At 48.5% G+C, this 14,979-nt stretch overlaps 1 protein-coding gene across 1 annotated transcript in view; it reads right to left on the bottom strand.

The window, feature by feature from the left end:
* Positions 1 to 10,796: 10,796 nt before the first annotated feature.
* LOC149441158 (proline-rich transmembrane protein 2-like) overlaps positions 10,797 to 14,979 on the bottom strand; it is a 54,936-nt gene continuing 50,753 nt past the window's right edge. Inside the window, exon 4 of the mRNA XM_089657680.1 lies at positions 10,797 to 14,006. Coding sequence (XP_089513806.1) covers positions 13,999 to 14,006 — 8 coding nt within the window. The 3' untranslated portion in view covers positions 10,797 to 13,998. The remainder of the gene's footprint in view (positions 14,007 to 14,979) is intronic.

The raw sequence follows: 14,979 nt of genomic DNA, 5'->3' as shown, positions 1-14,979 counted from the left end.
CAGGGACAAGATTGTAGACCTACACAAGGCTGGACTGGGCTACCAAACTATAGCCAAGCAGCTTGGTGAGAAGGTGACAACAGTTGGTGCAATCATTCACAAATGGAAGAAACACAAAACAAGTGTCAGTCTCCCTAGGTCTGGTGCACCATGCAAGATCTCACCTCGTGAGTGGGCAAACATTCAAAATCAGCAGGGGATCAAATACTTATTTCCTTCACTGTACCTCTGTAACTGAGAAATTCAACTTCAAAGTTTACAAACCTACTTGAAGAAGGTAGGAGGCCTATGGCCATAGGATTCTAAGCCTATATCTTTGCTGCTGCCTGCCCTTCCCCCTATATCATGGAAGGGAGCAGGGGCGCCCCTAGGGTTGGTGTCACCTGGTGCGATAACACTTGGTGACACCCCCCCGACGATCCCCGCAGGATGGTTCAGATCTGCGGATTGAGCATAATGGATCGAAGTCAGATGCATTATGCTCCCCAATCCGCAGATCCGATCCATCCTGCGGGGATCGTCGGCATGCAACCTATACGGGGTTTAGGCCTGATACACAGTTTGCAGTGTCATCCCTACCACCCTACCGGGGCAAAGACAGCATTACAAGGAAAATCTATTAACATGTAAAAAAAATGTCAATATGTGTATTTTTAAATATGTAAATAATAGAATGTTCAAAAAGGTCTTTTTATTTATCTATCATGAATAATTCTTCATTATAAAATATTGATATGAAAACAACCATGAGATGTCTGTCTGATTTCACTGATATATTGATACATTTTGTGTTTATAGAAATAACTAAAGTTGAAGAAAACAGTCTTACTTTGCCATGAATTACAACTTCAGTTGGGGAACTGCTGTTATTTGATATTCCATAAGTTTGGCCAACACTCCAACCCTCCTCCTCCTCAGTGCCAGCACCTCAACACTCCTCCTCGCCACAACCCCAACACTCCTCCCCCCTCAGTGCCAGCACCTCAACACTCCTCCTCGCCACAACCCCAGCACTTCTCCCCCTCAGTGCCAGCACCTCAACACTCCTCCTCACCACAAACCCCAACACTCCTCTCCCTCAGTGACAGCACCCCAAAACTCCTCCTCACCACAACCCCAACACTCCTCCCCCTCAGTGCCAACACCTCAACACTCCTCCTCGCCACAACCCCAACACTCCTCCCCCTCAGTGCCAGCACCCCAACACTCCTCCTCGCCATAAACCCCAACACTCCTCCCCCTCAGTGCCAGCACCTCAACACTCCTCCTCGCCACAACCCCAACACTTCTCCCCCTCAGTGCCAGCACCTCAACACTCCTCCTCGCCACAACCCCAACACTTCTCCCCCTCAGTGCCAGCACCCCAACACTCCTCCTCACCACAACCCCAACCCTCCTCCTCCTCAGTGCCAGCACCTCAACACTCCTCCTCGCCACAACACCAACACTCCTCCCCCTCAGTGCCAGCACCTCAACACTCCTCCTCGCCACAACCCCAACACTTCTCCTCCTCAGTGCCAACACCTCAGCACTCCTCCTCACCACAACCCCAACACTCCTCCCCCTCAGTGCCAGCACCCCAACACTCCTCCTCACCACAACCCCAACATTCCTCCCCCTCAGTGCCAGCACCTCAACATTCCTCCTCACCACAACCCCAACACTCCACCCCCTCAGTGCCAGCACCTCAGCACTCCTCCTCACCACAACCCCAACATTCCTCCCCCTCAGTGCCAGCACCTCAACATTCCTCCTCACCACAACCCCAACACTCCTCCTGCTCAGTGCCAGCACCTCAACACTCCTTCTCACCACAACCCCAACACTACTCCCCCTCAGTGCCAGCACCTCAACACTCCTCCTCACCACAACCCCAACACTCCACCCCCTCAGTGCCAACACCCCAACACTCCTCCTCACCACAACCCCAACACTCCTCCCGCTCAGTGCCAGCACCTCAACACTCCTCCTGTGGCTGAGGACTTGGATAACCAGGAAGAAATCCAGGGGTCAGGGCAGGCTGAGGACTTGGATAACCAGGAAGAAATACAGGGGTCAGGGTAGGCAGGGGACTTTTTATAACCAGGAAGAAATCCAGGGGTTAGGGCAGGCTGGGGACTTGGATAACCAGGAAGAAATCCAGGGGTCAGGGCAGGCTGGGGACTTGGATAACCATGCAGAAATCAAGGGGTAAGGGCAGGCTGAGGACTTGGATAACCAGGAAGAAATCCAGTGGTCAGGGCAGGCTGAGGACTTGGATAACCAGGATCGCTTCTCTCTGATCTCACACTGAGAGCAGAGAGAAGCGATCTTTACTTTCAGTTTCCATTGTTTACTATGTGATTGCTGTGATTGGTCATAGCAGTCACATGGTAAAACACCATCTGATTGCCCGAACACAGTGGTGATGTGATCCATTGTGTCCGGGCGACTCACCAATCACCAGGCTCCGGGGTGCGCACTCTGTGAGTCACACATGAGCCGTCGATGATGATGTACAGGAATGTTGGCCCGCATCAGTGCTGCTTCCCTGTCCACCATCTATATACAATGGGAGGACTGGAAGAGGTTAAAGTGTTACTAAACCCCCAACAGTACAATCAGTCTGTAGATGCAGGAAAACGTGCTTGTTATACTCCCTGTGGGACATAAGGGGTTAATCCTCTGCATTGTGTAAAAAGGCTGTTTGATCCTGTCTTCTCTGATCCTCCCCTTCTTCTACTGTCCCCAATCCATCTGCTGATAGTACAGAGCCTTGGGGGCAAGCTGCACATGCTCAGCTTGATGTGTATTGCTAGAGAGTTTTTTTTTTCTTGAGAGAGTGTATGGGATCAGCACAGGGCCATTCAGCACTGTCCAGAAACAGGGTCAGGGGACCTGCAGCCACATAGGTCAGTCAGAGGAGAATGAAATCTCCTCCTACAAGCTTTAACCGATGCTCTGCTGGACACTGATAGCAGTGACAAGATTGCTATATACTGCTGATGAGATTTAGCGGTTTATATTTACTAAAATAATTGCACTTCCATGTTCTGTGTAATGTGGGAGAGCGGATATAGTGAATGCAGGGTCCGGGGAGAGCAGATATAGTGAATGCAGGGTCCGGGGAGAGCGGATATAGTGAATGCGGGGTCCTGGGAGAGCGGATATAGTGAATGCGGGGTCCTGGGAGAGCGGATATAGTGAATGCAGGGTCCGGGGAGAGCAGATATAGTGAATGTGGGGTCCAGGGAGAGTGGATATTGTAAATGCAATGTGCGGGGAGAGCGGATATAGTGAATGCAGGGTGCGGGGAGAGCGGATATTGTAAATGCAGGGTGCGGGGAGAGCGGATATTGTAAATGCAGGGTCCGGGGAGAGCGGATATAGTGAATGCAGAGTCCAGGGAGACCGGATATAGTGAATGCAGGGTCCAGAGAGACCGGATATAGTGAATGCGGGGTCCGAGGAGACCGGATATAGTGAATGCAGGGTCCAGGGAGACCGGATATAGTGAATGCGGGGTCCAGGTAGAGCAGATATAGTGAATGCAGGGTCCGGGGAGACCAAATATAGTGAATGCAGGGTCCGGGGAGACCAAATATAGTGAATGCAGGGTCCGGGGAGAGCGGATATAATGAATGCAGGGTCCGGGGAGAGCGGATATAGTGAATGCGGGGTCCAGGGAGAGCGGATATGGTGAATGCAGGGTCCGGGGAGAGCGGATATAGTGAATGCAGGGTCCGGGGAGAACGGATATGGTGAATGCGGGGTCCAGGGAGAGCGGATATGGTGAATGCAGGGTCTGGGGAGAGCGGATATAGTGAATGCAGGGTCCAGGGAGAGCGGATATAGTGAATGCAGGGTCCGGAGAGAGCGGATATAGTGAATGCAGGGTCCGGGGAGAGCGGATATAGTGAATGCAGGGTCCAGGGTTTGACACCAATGATGGGGGGTAATTATTACATCCACTGACACCAATGCTGGGGTTATTGTAATACAACATTTTCATTATACATTGCGATTTTCTGCAAAAATGCAGCAGGTACAGGGGTGGACTGATCATTTGGAAACTCGGGCACTGCCCAAGGGTCTGGGGTCAGTAAGGTGGCCCCATGAGATGCCCCTGATACCGTTTTCATAGGCTTTTTTGAGTTTGGGCAAGGACACAGGGGCCCCATGATCCCTTATTGCCCGGGGGCCCCATTAGTTGTCAGTCCACCCCTGAGCAGGACTAACTTTGTTGAGCATTGAAGCATGTAATAGCCCATTCATTTTAAATACACTGCCTAACTTGATGCAATGCACCTCATTTCATGGAAATGCTCTGCTATTGGTCGGTCCTTTGGAAGTGTCTGGGTCGGACTTGAGACCCTCTAACTTTCCTGTTCATCATCCCTCTTGTAGGTCATTTAGATGTTTGCTGTGTTTTGCTGCCATCTTGTGGTCATAATGTAAGCACACACCCCAGGTGGAATCGCACCCTGCGGATTGTTTTTCAATCGTGAGTCCAGGTTTACTCCTCATATGCTGGGCTGCATTTGCAACAGAGGCAGATGTGCTGAATGGCAGCCAGACTGGAGAGATTCCCCTTTTATTTGTATCCTAGCCATCAACTGGCTGATAGATTTTAAAGACAAATACATCTTTTATCGCTCACCATGGGCACACCAACATTGCACAGCATACTATACCAACATACCTGAGAACCAGGGGTGGACTGACAACTCAAGGGGCCCCTGGGCAATAGGGGATCATGGGGCCCCTGTGTCCTTGCCCAAACTCAAAAAAGCCTATGAAAAAGGTACCAGGGGCATCTCATAGGGCCCCCTACTGACCCCGGGCCCTCGGGCAGTGCCCGAGTTTTCAAATGGTCAGTCCGCCCCTGCTGGGAACGTTTCAAAATCAGAGAACGTGGGCAGAGTGGTGGGAAGGGTTAAAATGGCATGCTTAACACGTTGCAGTGAATGGTGGGCATGGCAAAATTGTGCCGACAGTGGGAGAGGCTTAAAACATGAGCCTATGCACAGGATGGGTAACATACATAGTGCGGTGGTCTAAATTCGGTACAATACCTAATGCAAGAGTCTTGGGTGGGTAAGGTACATAGTGCAGGGGTCTGGGGAGGGTAACGTACACTCACCGGCCACTTCATTAGGTACACCTGTTCAATGGCTTGGTAACACAAATTGCTAATCAGCCAATCACATGGCAGCAACTCAATGCATTTAGGCATCTAGATGTGGTGAAGATGACTTGCTGAAGTTCAAACTGAGCATCATAATGGTGAAGAAAGGGGATTTAAGTGACTTTGAACATGGTATGGTTGGTGGTGCCAGACGGGCTGGTCTGAGCATTTCAAAAACTGCTGATCTACTGGGATTTTCACACACAACCATCTCTGGGGTTTACAGAGAATGGCCCGAAAAAGAGAAAATAGCCAGAGAGTGGAGTGTGGAGGAAAATGCCTTGTTGATGTCAGAGGTCAGAGGAGAATGGCAGACGGGTTGCTGTGACTTTCAGATGGTAGGATCAGAATTTGGGGTAGACAACATGAAAGCATGGATCCATCCTGCCTTGTATTAATGGTTCAGGCTGGTGGTGGTGGTGTAATGGTGTGCGGGATATTTTCTTGGCACTAGCAAGATGGACCTAATAAAGTGGCTGATAAATGTACATAGTGCGGGGGTCTGGGGATGGTAATGTACATAGTGTAGGGGTCTAGGGATGGTAATGTGCATAGTGTAGGGGTCTAGGGATGGTAATGTACATAGTGCGGGGGTATAGGGATGATAATGTACATAGTGCGGGGGTCTGGGGATGGTAATGTACATAGTGCAGGGGTCTAGGAATGGTAATGTACATAGTGCGGGGGTCTAGAGATGGTAATGTACATAGTGCGGGGGTCTAGGGATGGTAATGTGCATAGTGCGGGGGTCTAGGGATGGTAATGTGCATAGTGCAGGGGTCTATGGATGGTAATGTACATAGTGCGGGGGTCTAGGGATGGTAATGTGCATAGTGCGGGGGTCTAGGGATGGTAATGTACATAGTGTGGGGGTCTAGGGATGGTAATGTACATAGTGCGGGGGTCTAGGGATGGTAATGTACATAGTGTAGGGGTCTAGGGATGGTAATGTACATAGTGCGGGGGTCTAGGGATGGTAATGTACATAGTGCGGGGGTCTAGGGATGGTAATGTACACAGTGTAGGGGTCTAGGGATGGTAATGTACATAATGTAGGGGTCTAGGGATGGTAATGTACACAGTGTAGGGGTCTAGGGATGGTAATGTACATAATGTAGGGGTCTAGGGATGGTAATGTACACAGTGTAGGGGTCTAGGGATGGTAATGTACATAGTGTGGGGGTTTGGGGATGGTAATGTACGTAGTGCAGGGGTCTACGGATGGTAATGTACATAGTGCAGGGGACTAGGGATGGTAATGTACATAGTGTGGGGGTCTAGGGATGGTAATGTACATAGTGCAGGGGTCTAGGGATGGTAATCTGCATAGTGCGGGTGTCTAGGGATGGTAATGTACACAGTGCAGGTGTCTAGGGATGGTAATGTACATAGTGTAGAGGTCTGGGGATGGTAATGTACATAGTGTAGGGGTCTGGGGATGGTAATGTGCATAGTGTAGGGGTCTGGGGATGGTAATGTGCATAGTGTAGGGGTCTGGGGATGGTAATGTGCATAGTGTAGGGGTCTGGGGATGGTAATGTACATAGTGTAGGGGTCTGGGGATGGTAATGTGCATCCTATGCTCCCTCACCCACATCTTCAATCTCTCCCTCTCCTCAGGCACTTTCCCCTCCCCTCTGAAACATGCACACATCACCCCCATACTTAAAAAGCCCTCCCTGGACCCCAATGACCCGAACAACCTCAGACCCATCTCCCTGCTCCCATTTACATCTAAACTCCTCGAGCGCCTCGTCTACACCCGCCTATGCTCTCACCTCAACGACAACAACCTCCTCGATCCCCTACAGTCCGGCTTCCGTCCCCTACACTCCACCGAAACTGCCTTACTCAAACTCTCCAACGACCTGCTAACTGCCAAAGCTAATGGCCACTATTCAGTGCTCCTACTCCTTGACCTCTCTGCGGCCTTCGACACAGTCGACCACCCCCTCCTCCTCAAAAAACTACACTCCCTCGGCCTCAGAGATTCTGCTCTCTCCTGGCTCTCATCCTACCTGTCACAACGCTCCTTCAGCGTTACCTATAATGCTACCACCTCCCTCTCACTCCCCCTCTCTGTTGGGGTCCCTCAGGGCTCTGTCCTTGGGCCCCTTCTCTTCTCCATCTACACCTCCTCCCTTGGCCAATTCATACACTCTCACGGCTTCAACTACCACCTCTATGCCGACGACACACAAATCTATCTCTCAACCCCCCACCTCACCCCCTCGGTCTCAGCCCGAATCACACACCTACTGAGGGACATATCAGACTGGATGTCGCTCCACTTCCTTAAATTGAACCTCTCCAAAACCGAGTTTCTTGTCTTCCCCCCAGCCCGGACACCACCCCCCATTGACTTCTCCATCACATCCAACAACGCCACCATCAAACCCACCCCGCAGGCCAGAGTACTTGGTGTCATTCTGGACTCCAACCTATCCTTCCAGCCCCAAGTCCAATCTTTAACAAACTCATGCAGACTCCACCTCCGCAACATCGCCAAAATCCGCACGTTCCTAACCCCAGAAACCACTAAACAGCTCATCCACTCCCTCATCATATCACGACTCGACTACTGCAACTCCCTCCTCACTGGCCTGCCTCACCACTGGCTATCCCCGCTTCAGTCCATCCTGAATACGGCTGCCAGACTCATTCACCTTTCCAACCGCTCCGTCTCCACCACCCCCCTCTGCCAATCCCTCCACTGGCTTCCGATTGCGCAACGGATCAAATTCAAAATCCTAACACTGACGTACAAAGCTGTCCACCATACTGCCCCGAACTACATCACCGACCTAATATCCAAGTACCGCCCAACACGCACACTCCGCTCCTCACAAGACCTCCTTCTCTCTAGTTCCCTGGTCTCCTCCTCCCATGCCCGCCTCCAGGACTTCTCCAGGGTGTCACCCATCCTCTGGAACTCCCTGCCCCAACCCATCAGATTATCACCTACTCTCCTCTCCTTTAGGCGCACCCTGAAAACCCATCTCTTCAGGGAAGCCTACCCCACCCCCTGCTAACTTGCCGACCTCCTCCACTCTTCCTACCACTCCATCCCCCACAGCTATCTCCTCCTGTGCCACCATCCCCTCCCTCCTAGATTGTAAGCTCGAAAGAGCAGGGCCCTCGAACCCTCGCGTATCACATTGTATTGGTATTGTTCTATCACATGTTCTGTCCCCCTTTGTAATGTACAGCGCTGAGCGAACTATTGGCGCTTTATAAATACTGTATAATAATAATAATAATAATAGTGTAGGGGTCTAGGGATGGTAATGTACATAGTGCAAGTGTCTGGGGTGAGTACCGTACATAGTGCAGGGGTCCAAGCTGGGTAATGTACAAAGTGTGCGGACTGTGTATAATATACACTCCTGAACTCTGCACCCTGTATGATATACTCTCCTGAACTCTGCACCCTGTATGATATACACTCTCCTGAACTCTGTACCCTGTATGATACGCGCTCCTGAACTCTGCACCCTGTATGATATACGCTCCTGAACTCTGCACCCTGTATGATATAAGCTCCTGAACTCTGCACCCTGTATGATATACAGTCCTGAACTCTGCACCCTGTATGATATAAGCTCCTGAACTCTGCACCCTGTATGATATACGCTCCTGAACTCTGCACCCTGTATGATATACAGTCCTGAACTCTGCCCCCTGTATGATATACGCTCCTGAACTCTGCCCCCTGTATGATATACGCTCCTGAACTCTGCGCCCTGTATGATATACACTCCTGAACTCTGCACCCTGTATGATATACAGTCCTGAACTCTGCCCCCTGTATGATATACGCTCCTGAACTCTGCCCCCTGTATGATATGCACTCCTGAACTCTGCGCCCTGTATGATACACACTCCTGAACTCTGCACCCTGTATGATATACTCTCCTGATCTCTGCACCCTGTATGATATACACTCCTGAACTCTGCGCCCTGTATGATATACACTCCTGAACTCTGCACCCTGTATGATATACAGTCCTGAACTCTGCCCCCTGTATGATATACGCTCCTGATCTCTGCACCCTGTATGATACACACTCCTGAACTCTGCACCCTGTATGATATACACTCCTGAACTCTGCACCCTGTATGATATACTCTCCTGAACTCTGCACCCTGTATGATATACACTCCTGAACTCTGCACCCTGTATGATATACTCTCCTGAACTCTGCCCCCTGTATGATATACGCTCCTGATCTCTGCACCCTGTATGATACACACTCCTGAACTCTGCACCCTGTATGATATACGCTCCTGAACTCTGCACCCTGTATGATATAAGCTCCTGAACTCTGCACCCTGTATGATATACAGTCCTGAACTCTGCACCCTGTATGATATAAGCTCCTGAACTCTGCACCCTGTATGATATACGCTCCTGAACTCTGCACCCTGTATGATATACAGTCCTGAACTCTGCCCCCTGTATGATATACGCTCCTGAACTCTGCCCCCTGTATGATATACGCTCCTGAACTCTGCGCCCTGTATGATATACGCTCCTGAACTCTGCACCCTGTATGATATACGCTCCTGAACTCTGCCCCCTGTATGATATACGCTCCTGAACTCTGCTCCCTGTATGATATACGCTCCTGAACTCTGCACCCTGTATGATATACAGTCCTGAACTCTGCCCCCTGTATGATATACGCTCCTGAACTCTGCCCCCTGTATGATATGCACTCCTGAACTCTGCGCCCTGTATGATACACACTCCTGAACTCTGCCCCCTGTATGATATACGCTCCTGAACTCTGCCCCCTGTATGATATACGCTCCTGAACTCTGCCCCCTGTATGATATGCACTCCTGAACTCTGCGCCCTGTATGATACACACTCCTGAACTCTGCACCCTGTATGATATACTCTCCTGATCTCTGCACCCTGTATGATATACACTCCTGAACTCTGCACCCTGTATGATATACTCTCCTGATCTCTGCACCCTGTATGATATACACTCCTGAACTCTGCACCCTGTATGATATACACTCCTGAACTCTGCGCCCTGTATGATATACACTCCTGAACTCTGCACCCTGTATGATATACAGTCCTGAACTCTGCCCCCTGTATGATATACGCTCCTGATCTCTGCACCCTGTATGATACACACTCCTGAACTCTGCACCCTGTATGATATACACTCCTGAACTCTGCACCCTGTATGATATACTCTCCTGAACTCTGCACCCTGTATGATATACACTCCTGAACTCTGCACCCTGTATGATATACTCTCCTGAACTCTGTACCCTGTATGATATACACTCCTGAGCCCTGTGTCCCAATACTTTTGGAAATATAGTGAATCTGACGCCATATATGTTTATGGAGAACTGGACTGATGGATATACCTGTGGCGGTCGGCCCAAGAAGCTGCCTGTCAAGATTAGAAGATGTCACCTGGTGTGCCATTCTTTCCCAACGTGACTGTAATCAGCGACACCTCGCAGTCTACGGCACCTTTACATCTCCCTGTCCCTGAGGTGCCGGAGCCGCCGGCGTTCATGTTTTATTCATCTCTCCCAGCCTGAGCAAGCTTCAAAAGCACAGACAACGCCGGCGCTATACATTACAGGAGACCACCAGTTCATGCATAAATATTTTATTTCATTTCATGCTCATTTCATACAAAAAATGTGTCGAGTATACAAACATCGCTGGTTCACATGACATGCTCCTTTTATTAGTCATCTTTTTTTTTTTTTTTTTTTCCTGCAAGAACATAGTGTAATAAAAATACATTCTCAATAACCCCCGAAGCCCACCCCACAACAGGTATACAAAGAAGAAATCCGAGGCCAGGAGAGACGGGCAGCTGGGGAAGAGGAGGGGGGGTCCTGGATCCAAAGCGGGAGGGATGTTGAAAAACTGCACCAAATAGGTAGGGCAGATCTGTGCAACAGCATCCGCTGTATCCCATTAAACAAAGAGGGGTGTATTTATTAAAAAAAAAATAGCTGATTTGCGAAACTGCCTGTGCATTTGTTCTGTGCGAATTGAATGTTATTAGGTTAGTTTCCCTCCAGGTCAAATGTTATTCATTCACACAGAATAGAGCAAATACCAGATTATGGCCATTAGATGGAGCCAAAGATCCTATGAAATAAATACTTATTGATAATGCTCTTCAGCTCCATCTACTGGATGAATGCATAACAACTGACCTGGAGTGATTCTTACATACAGAGTACAGTGAATCAGGAAAGTACTGCATTATGTCCATTGGATGGCGCTGATGATTGTAAGAAATGAATACTTATTTGCTATGATCACCAGCTCTATCTACTGACCATAATGCTGTATTTTCCCAATTCCATCTACTCTATGATGAATAACATTCGACCTGGAGAGAAAATCTTGCCGAAGGAAAAACAGCAAAAAATACTTGGAAAGGGGGGGATAAAATACTACTTTATCCAATCTAAACGTTTTTTGGTTGCAGTTCTTTGGCAGAGATTTGGGATGGAGTTGACCTTCAAGTCAATTGGCACTCGAGCAACATTGCCGATAGTCGCGAGCAAGACTGTGCGCCAATCAATGATACAGATTAGATACAAGGTATAAACGTGACCATTGCATTCCCATTGTAGGACCATGAGTGAGGCCTTTGCGAATCTCGTTCTTCAATCCACCAATAGAATTCACCGATTTTTGGAGGTACCGACGCATTTTATTACAGGAATGGGCGAGTTGGCTGTTCGGCATACTGGAATTTTTACTTTTTTAAGAGTCGGCCGCCAAAGAAAGAGGGACGATGTAAAATGAAGAAAAAAGATAGGAGAGGAGGAAAGGAGGGGGGAGAAAGATGGCAAAGGGAGTAATTATTATTATGCAGGACAGGGGCAGACTGACAACTCATGGGGCCCCCGGGCAATTGGGAGTCATGGGGCCCCTGTGTCCTTGCCCACACTCAAAGCACACTCAAAAAAAGCCTATAAAAAGGTACCAGGGGCATTTCATGGGGGGCCCCCTACTGATCCTGGGCCCTCGGGCACTGGCCGAGTGCTCGAATGCTCAGTCCACCCCTGGACTGGCCATTTAGCCACTTGGGCACTTCCCTAGGGCCCAGGGTCAGTAGGGGGCCCCATGAGATGCCCCTGGTACCTTTTATAGGCTTTTTTGGGTGTGGCTTGAGTGTGGGCGAGGATACAGGAGCCCCATGGTTTTCTATTGCCCGGGGGCCCCAAGAGTTGTCAGTCCTCCCCTGATGCAGGATTTATATATCGGCAACAGTTTGCTCAGCACTTTACAATAAAACAGAGTAATGAAGGAACAACGGGAAAAGGAATTTAGGAGAAGAGTCGGAGAGGTCAATTTTGGGGGGGAGGGGGAAGGGGAATGGGAAAAAATGTTTTGGAAAATGTATTTGTATTGATTTATATAGCGTTTGTGATTTTGTAATATGAAAATGAATAAAAAGATAATAAAAAAGTCGCAATCCATAACAGATTGGTGTCATTGGATATAAAAGACCCAGGACGGGGGATGGGTATTAAAGGGGCAGCCGTCCATCTCTCCCCTAGGAAAAGTTTCCGCCTCTTATTGAATTGCTCCTCCCTCTACCACCCCCCCCCCCCACCACCACCAGATTAGCGGGAAGGGGGAACAAAAGAGAATTCATTGCCCTCCCCCTGCGTGCATGTAAACCAGGCATCATGCAGGACCATAGGTGCGTATAACGGATAACAGTCATCGGATATAAGACGTACAGAGAGCAGATCTGAGAGAGGGACGGGAGGCGTGAGGCGGTCAGGGCAAAAAACGCTCCGCAGGGTTCCTCAGGCCCCTGCAGGAGTCGAAGAGTTAAGTAAGACCAGCTGTCACCTCCGCCTGTCCAGTGCAGTGAAGAGGGGGAGGGGAGGGTAGGGGGGGTCACATACTGCTCTGGGGACCTGCACTGAAGTATAGTGATCATGACAGAAGGAATGCTCTGCAGAGGGTGTCCAGTGAGGCTCTGCAGATGAAGGATGAGGGGATTCAGGATCTGTAGTTCTCTGTGAAATGAAGGGTTAATGGATGATGGGCATGATACTCTGCAGCACCACCACTAGGTGAGGGTAGTAATAATAGTACATGCACCTGCTATACACACAGTGGCCATTGGAGGTCACCTCTGCACCGTAATATAGGACAACGTAGGTCTATGTACATGAAAGGTGAGTGAAGTTGTCATACCATAGAATGTGCGTTCATAATACTGCAATGTGTAATGATCAGTTAAATGTGCTTTTATCTTCGGTCATCATTAGCAATACAGGTCTTATTCATAGCTGAAGGATATGTAGGATATGTCAATGCAATTTTTTTTTTTTCGCCCAGAAATATTTCGGACACCGTAAAAACTTTACAAACACGTAGCCATAGATTCCATACAGTGATTGTATTGTGTACTATCAAACAGGGCTAATCAGTTGTACTTTATTAGGATGTTGTGAATTATCTTTTTTTTTTTTATTTGAACTTTGCCTGAATTATTCTATGTACGGACTGGCCGAAAATTTCAAGGCGGTTGGCGATTCTGGTGAGTATGGGTGTAAATGTCACGTGAGATGAGGAGACACAAATACGCTCAGTCTATAACACACAAGACATTCCCACTCTCTCTCTCTCTCTGTCGCTCGCGCATGCGCTCACTCGCTCTCTCACACTCACTCTCCCGTTCATTCACTCTTGGCGGTCTCCTTCAGATCTCTGGCTGGTGTCTCGATGGGAATGTGGAGGAGTCTTGATGAAAATTGGGGTCCCCTTGCCCCATGATGTCCACAGAGGGGAACGGAGTGGCACCATTTCACAAAACTGTAGGAGAGAGAAAAACAATAGTTATTTGGCTGGTGGTGACAAGTGTTTTGCATGGTAATAAGGAAGGAACTGCTAGGGGAACCTCCTTAGGTCCCATTGGAAATATGACATCTCAAGTGTAGGTGAGATAAAGATGGACTGCAAGCTACTGAAATGTTGGATGGACTCCTCTACGCGCAAATGAAGATATAATATCTCAAGTGAAACATTGGATGGATCATAAAATCTTAATAAAGACGGAATGAAAAAAAAAAAACAGGTAAAGATGGACTATGATCTATCAAATGTGATCTATCAAAACATTGGCTGGACCTCTCTAGACTTCAACGTAACATGACATCACAAATTGTTTATGTAAAGATGGACTATGACCTATCAAAGTGTTGGATGGACCTCTCTAGGCCGCAGTAGAATATTACATCTCTAATGTTGTTTAGGTAAAGATGGACTGCGATCCACTGAAACTTTGGATGGACCTCTCTAGGTCCCAATTAAAATATTACATTTCAAGTGTAGTTTAGATAAAGATTAGCTACAGTCTATAGATATGTTGGATGGACCCCTCTAGGTGCCAATGGAAATATGACATCTCGAGTATACTTTAAGTAAAGATGGACTACAATCTATCGAAATGCTGGTATGACATCTCAACTGTAGATTCGGCAAAGGTGGACTGCAATCCATGCAAACAATAGATGGACACTTCTTGACCCGAATGAAAATATGACATCGCAAGTATTGCTTAGGTAAAGATGGACTGCAATCCATTGAAAAATTATTTGGACCTCTCTAGGCCTCAATGAAAATATGACATTTCTAGTGTAGTTTAGGTAAAAATGAAATGTGATCCATCAAAACATTGGCTGCACCTCTCTAGACTCCAATGGTAACATGACATCACAAATAGTTTATAAAAAGATGAACTATGACCTATCAAAATGTTGGATGGAGCTCTCTAGGCCCCAGTGGA

Source organism: Staurois parvus, unplaced genomic scaffold (genome assembly GCF_062004578.1).
Source record: "Staurois parvus isolate SC_StPar_1 unplaced genomic scaffold, SC_StPar_1.0 ptg001021l, whole genome shotgun sequence".
NCBI lineage: Eukaryota > Metazoa > Chordata > Amphibia > Anura > Ranidae > Staurois > Staurois parvus.
This window is presented reverse-complemented; position numbering and strand designations above follow the sequence as displayed.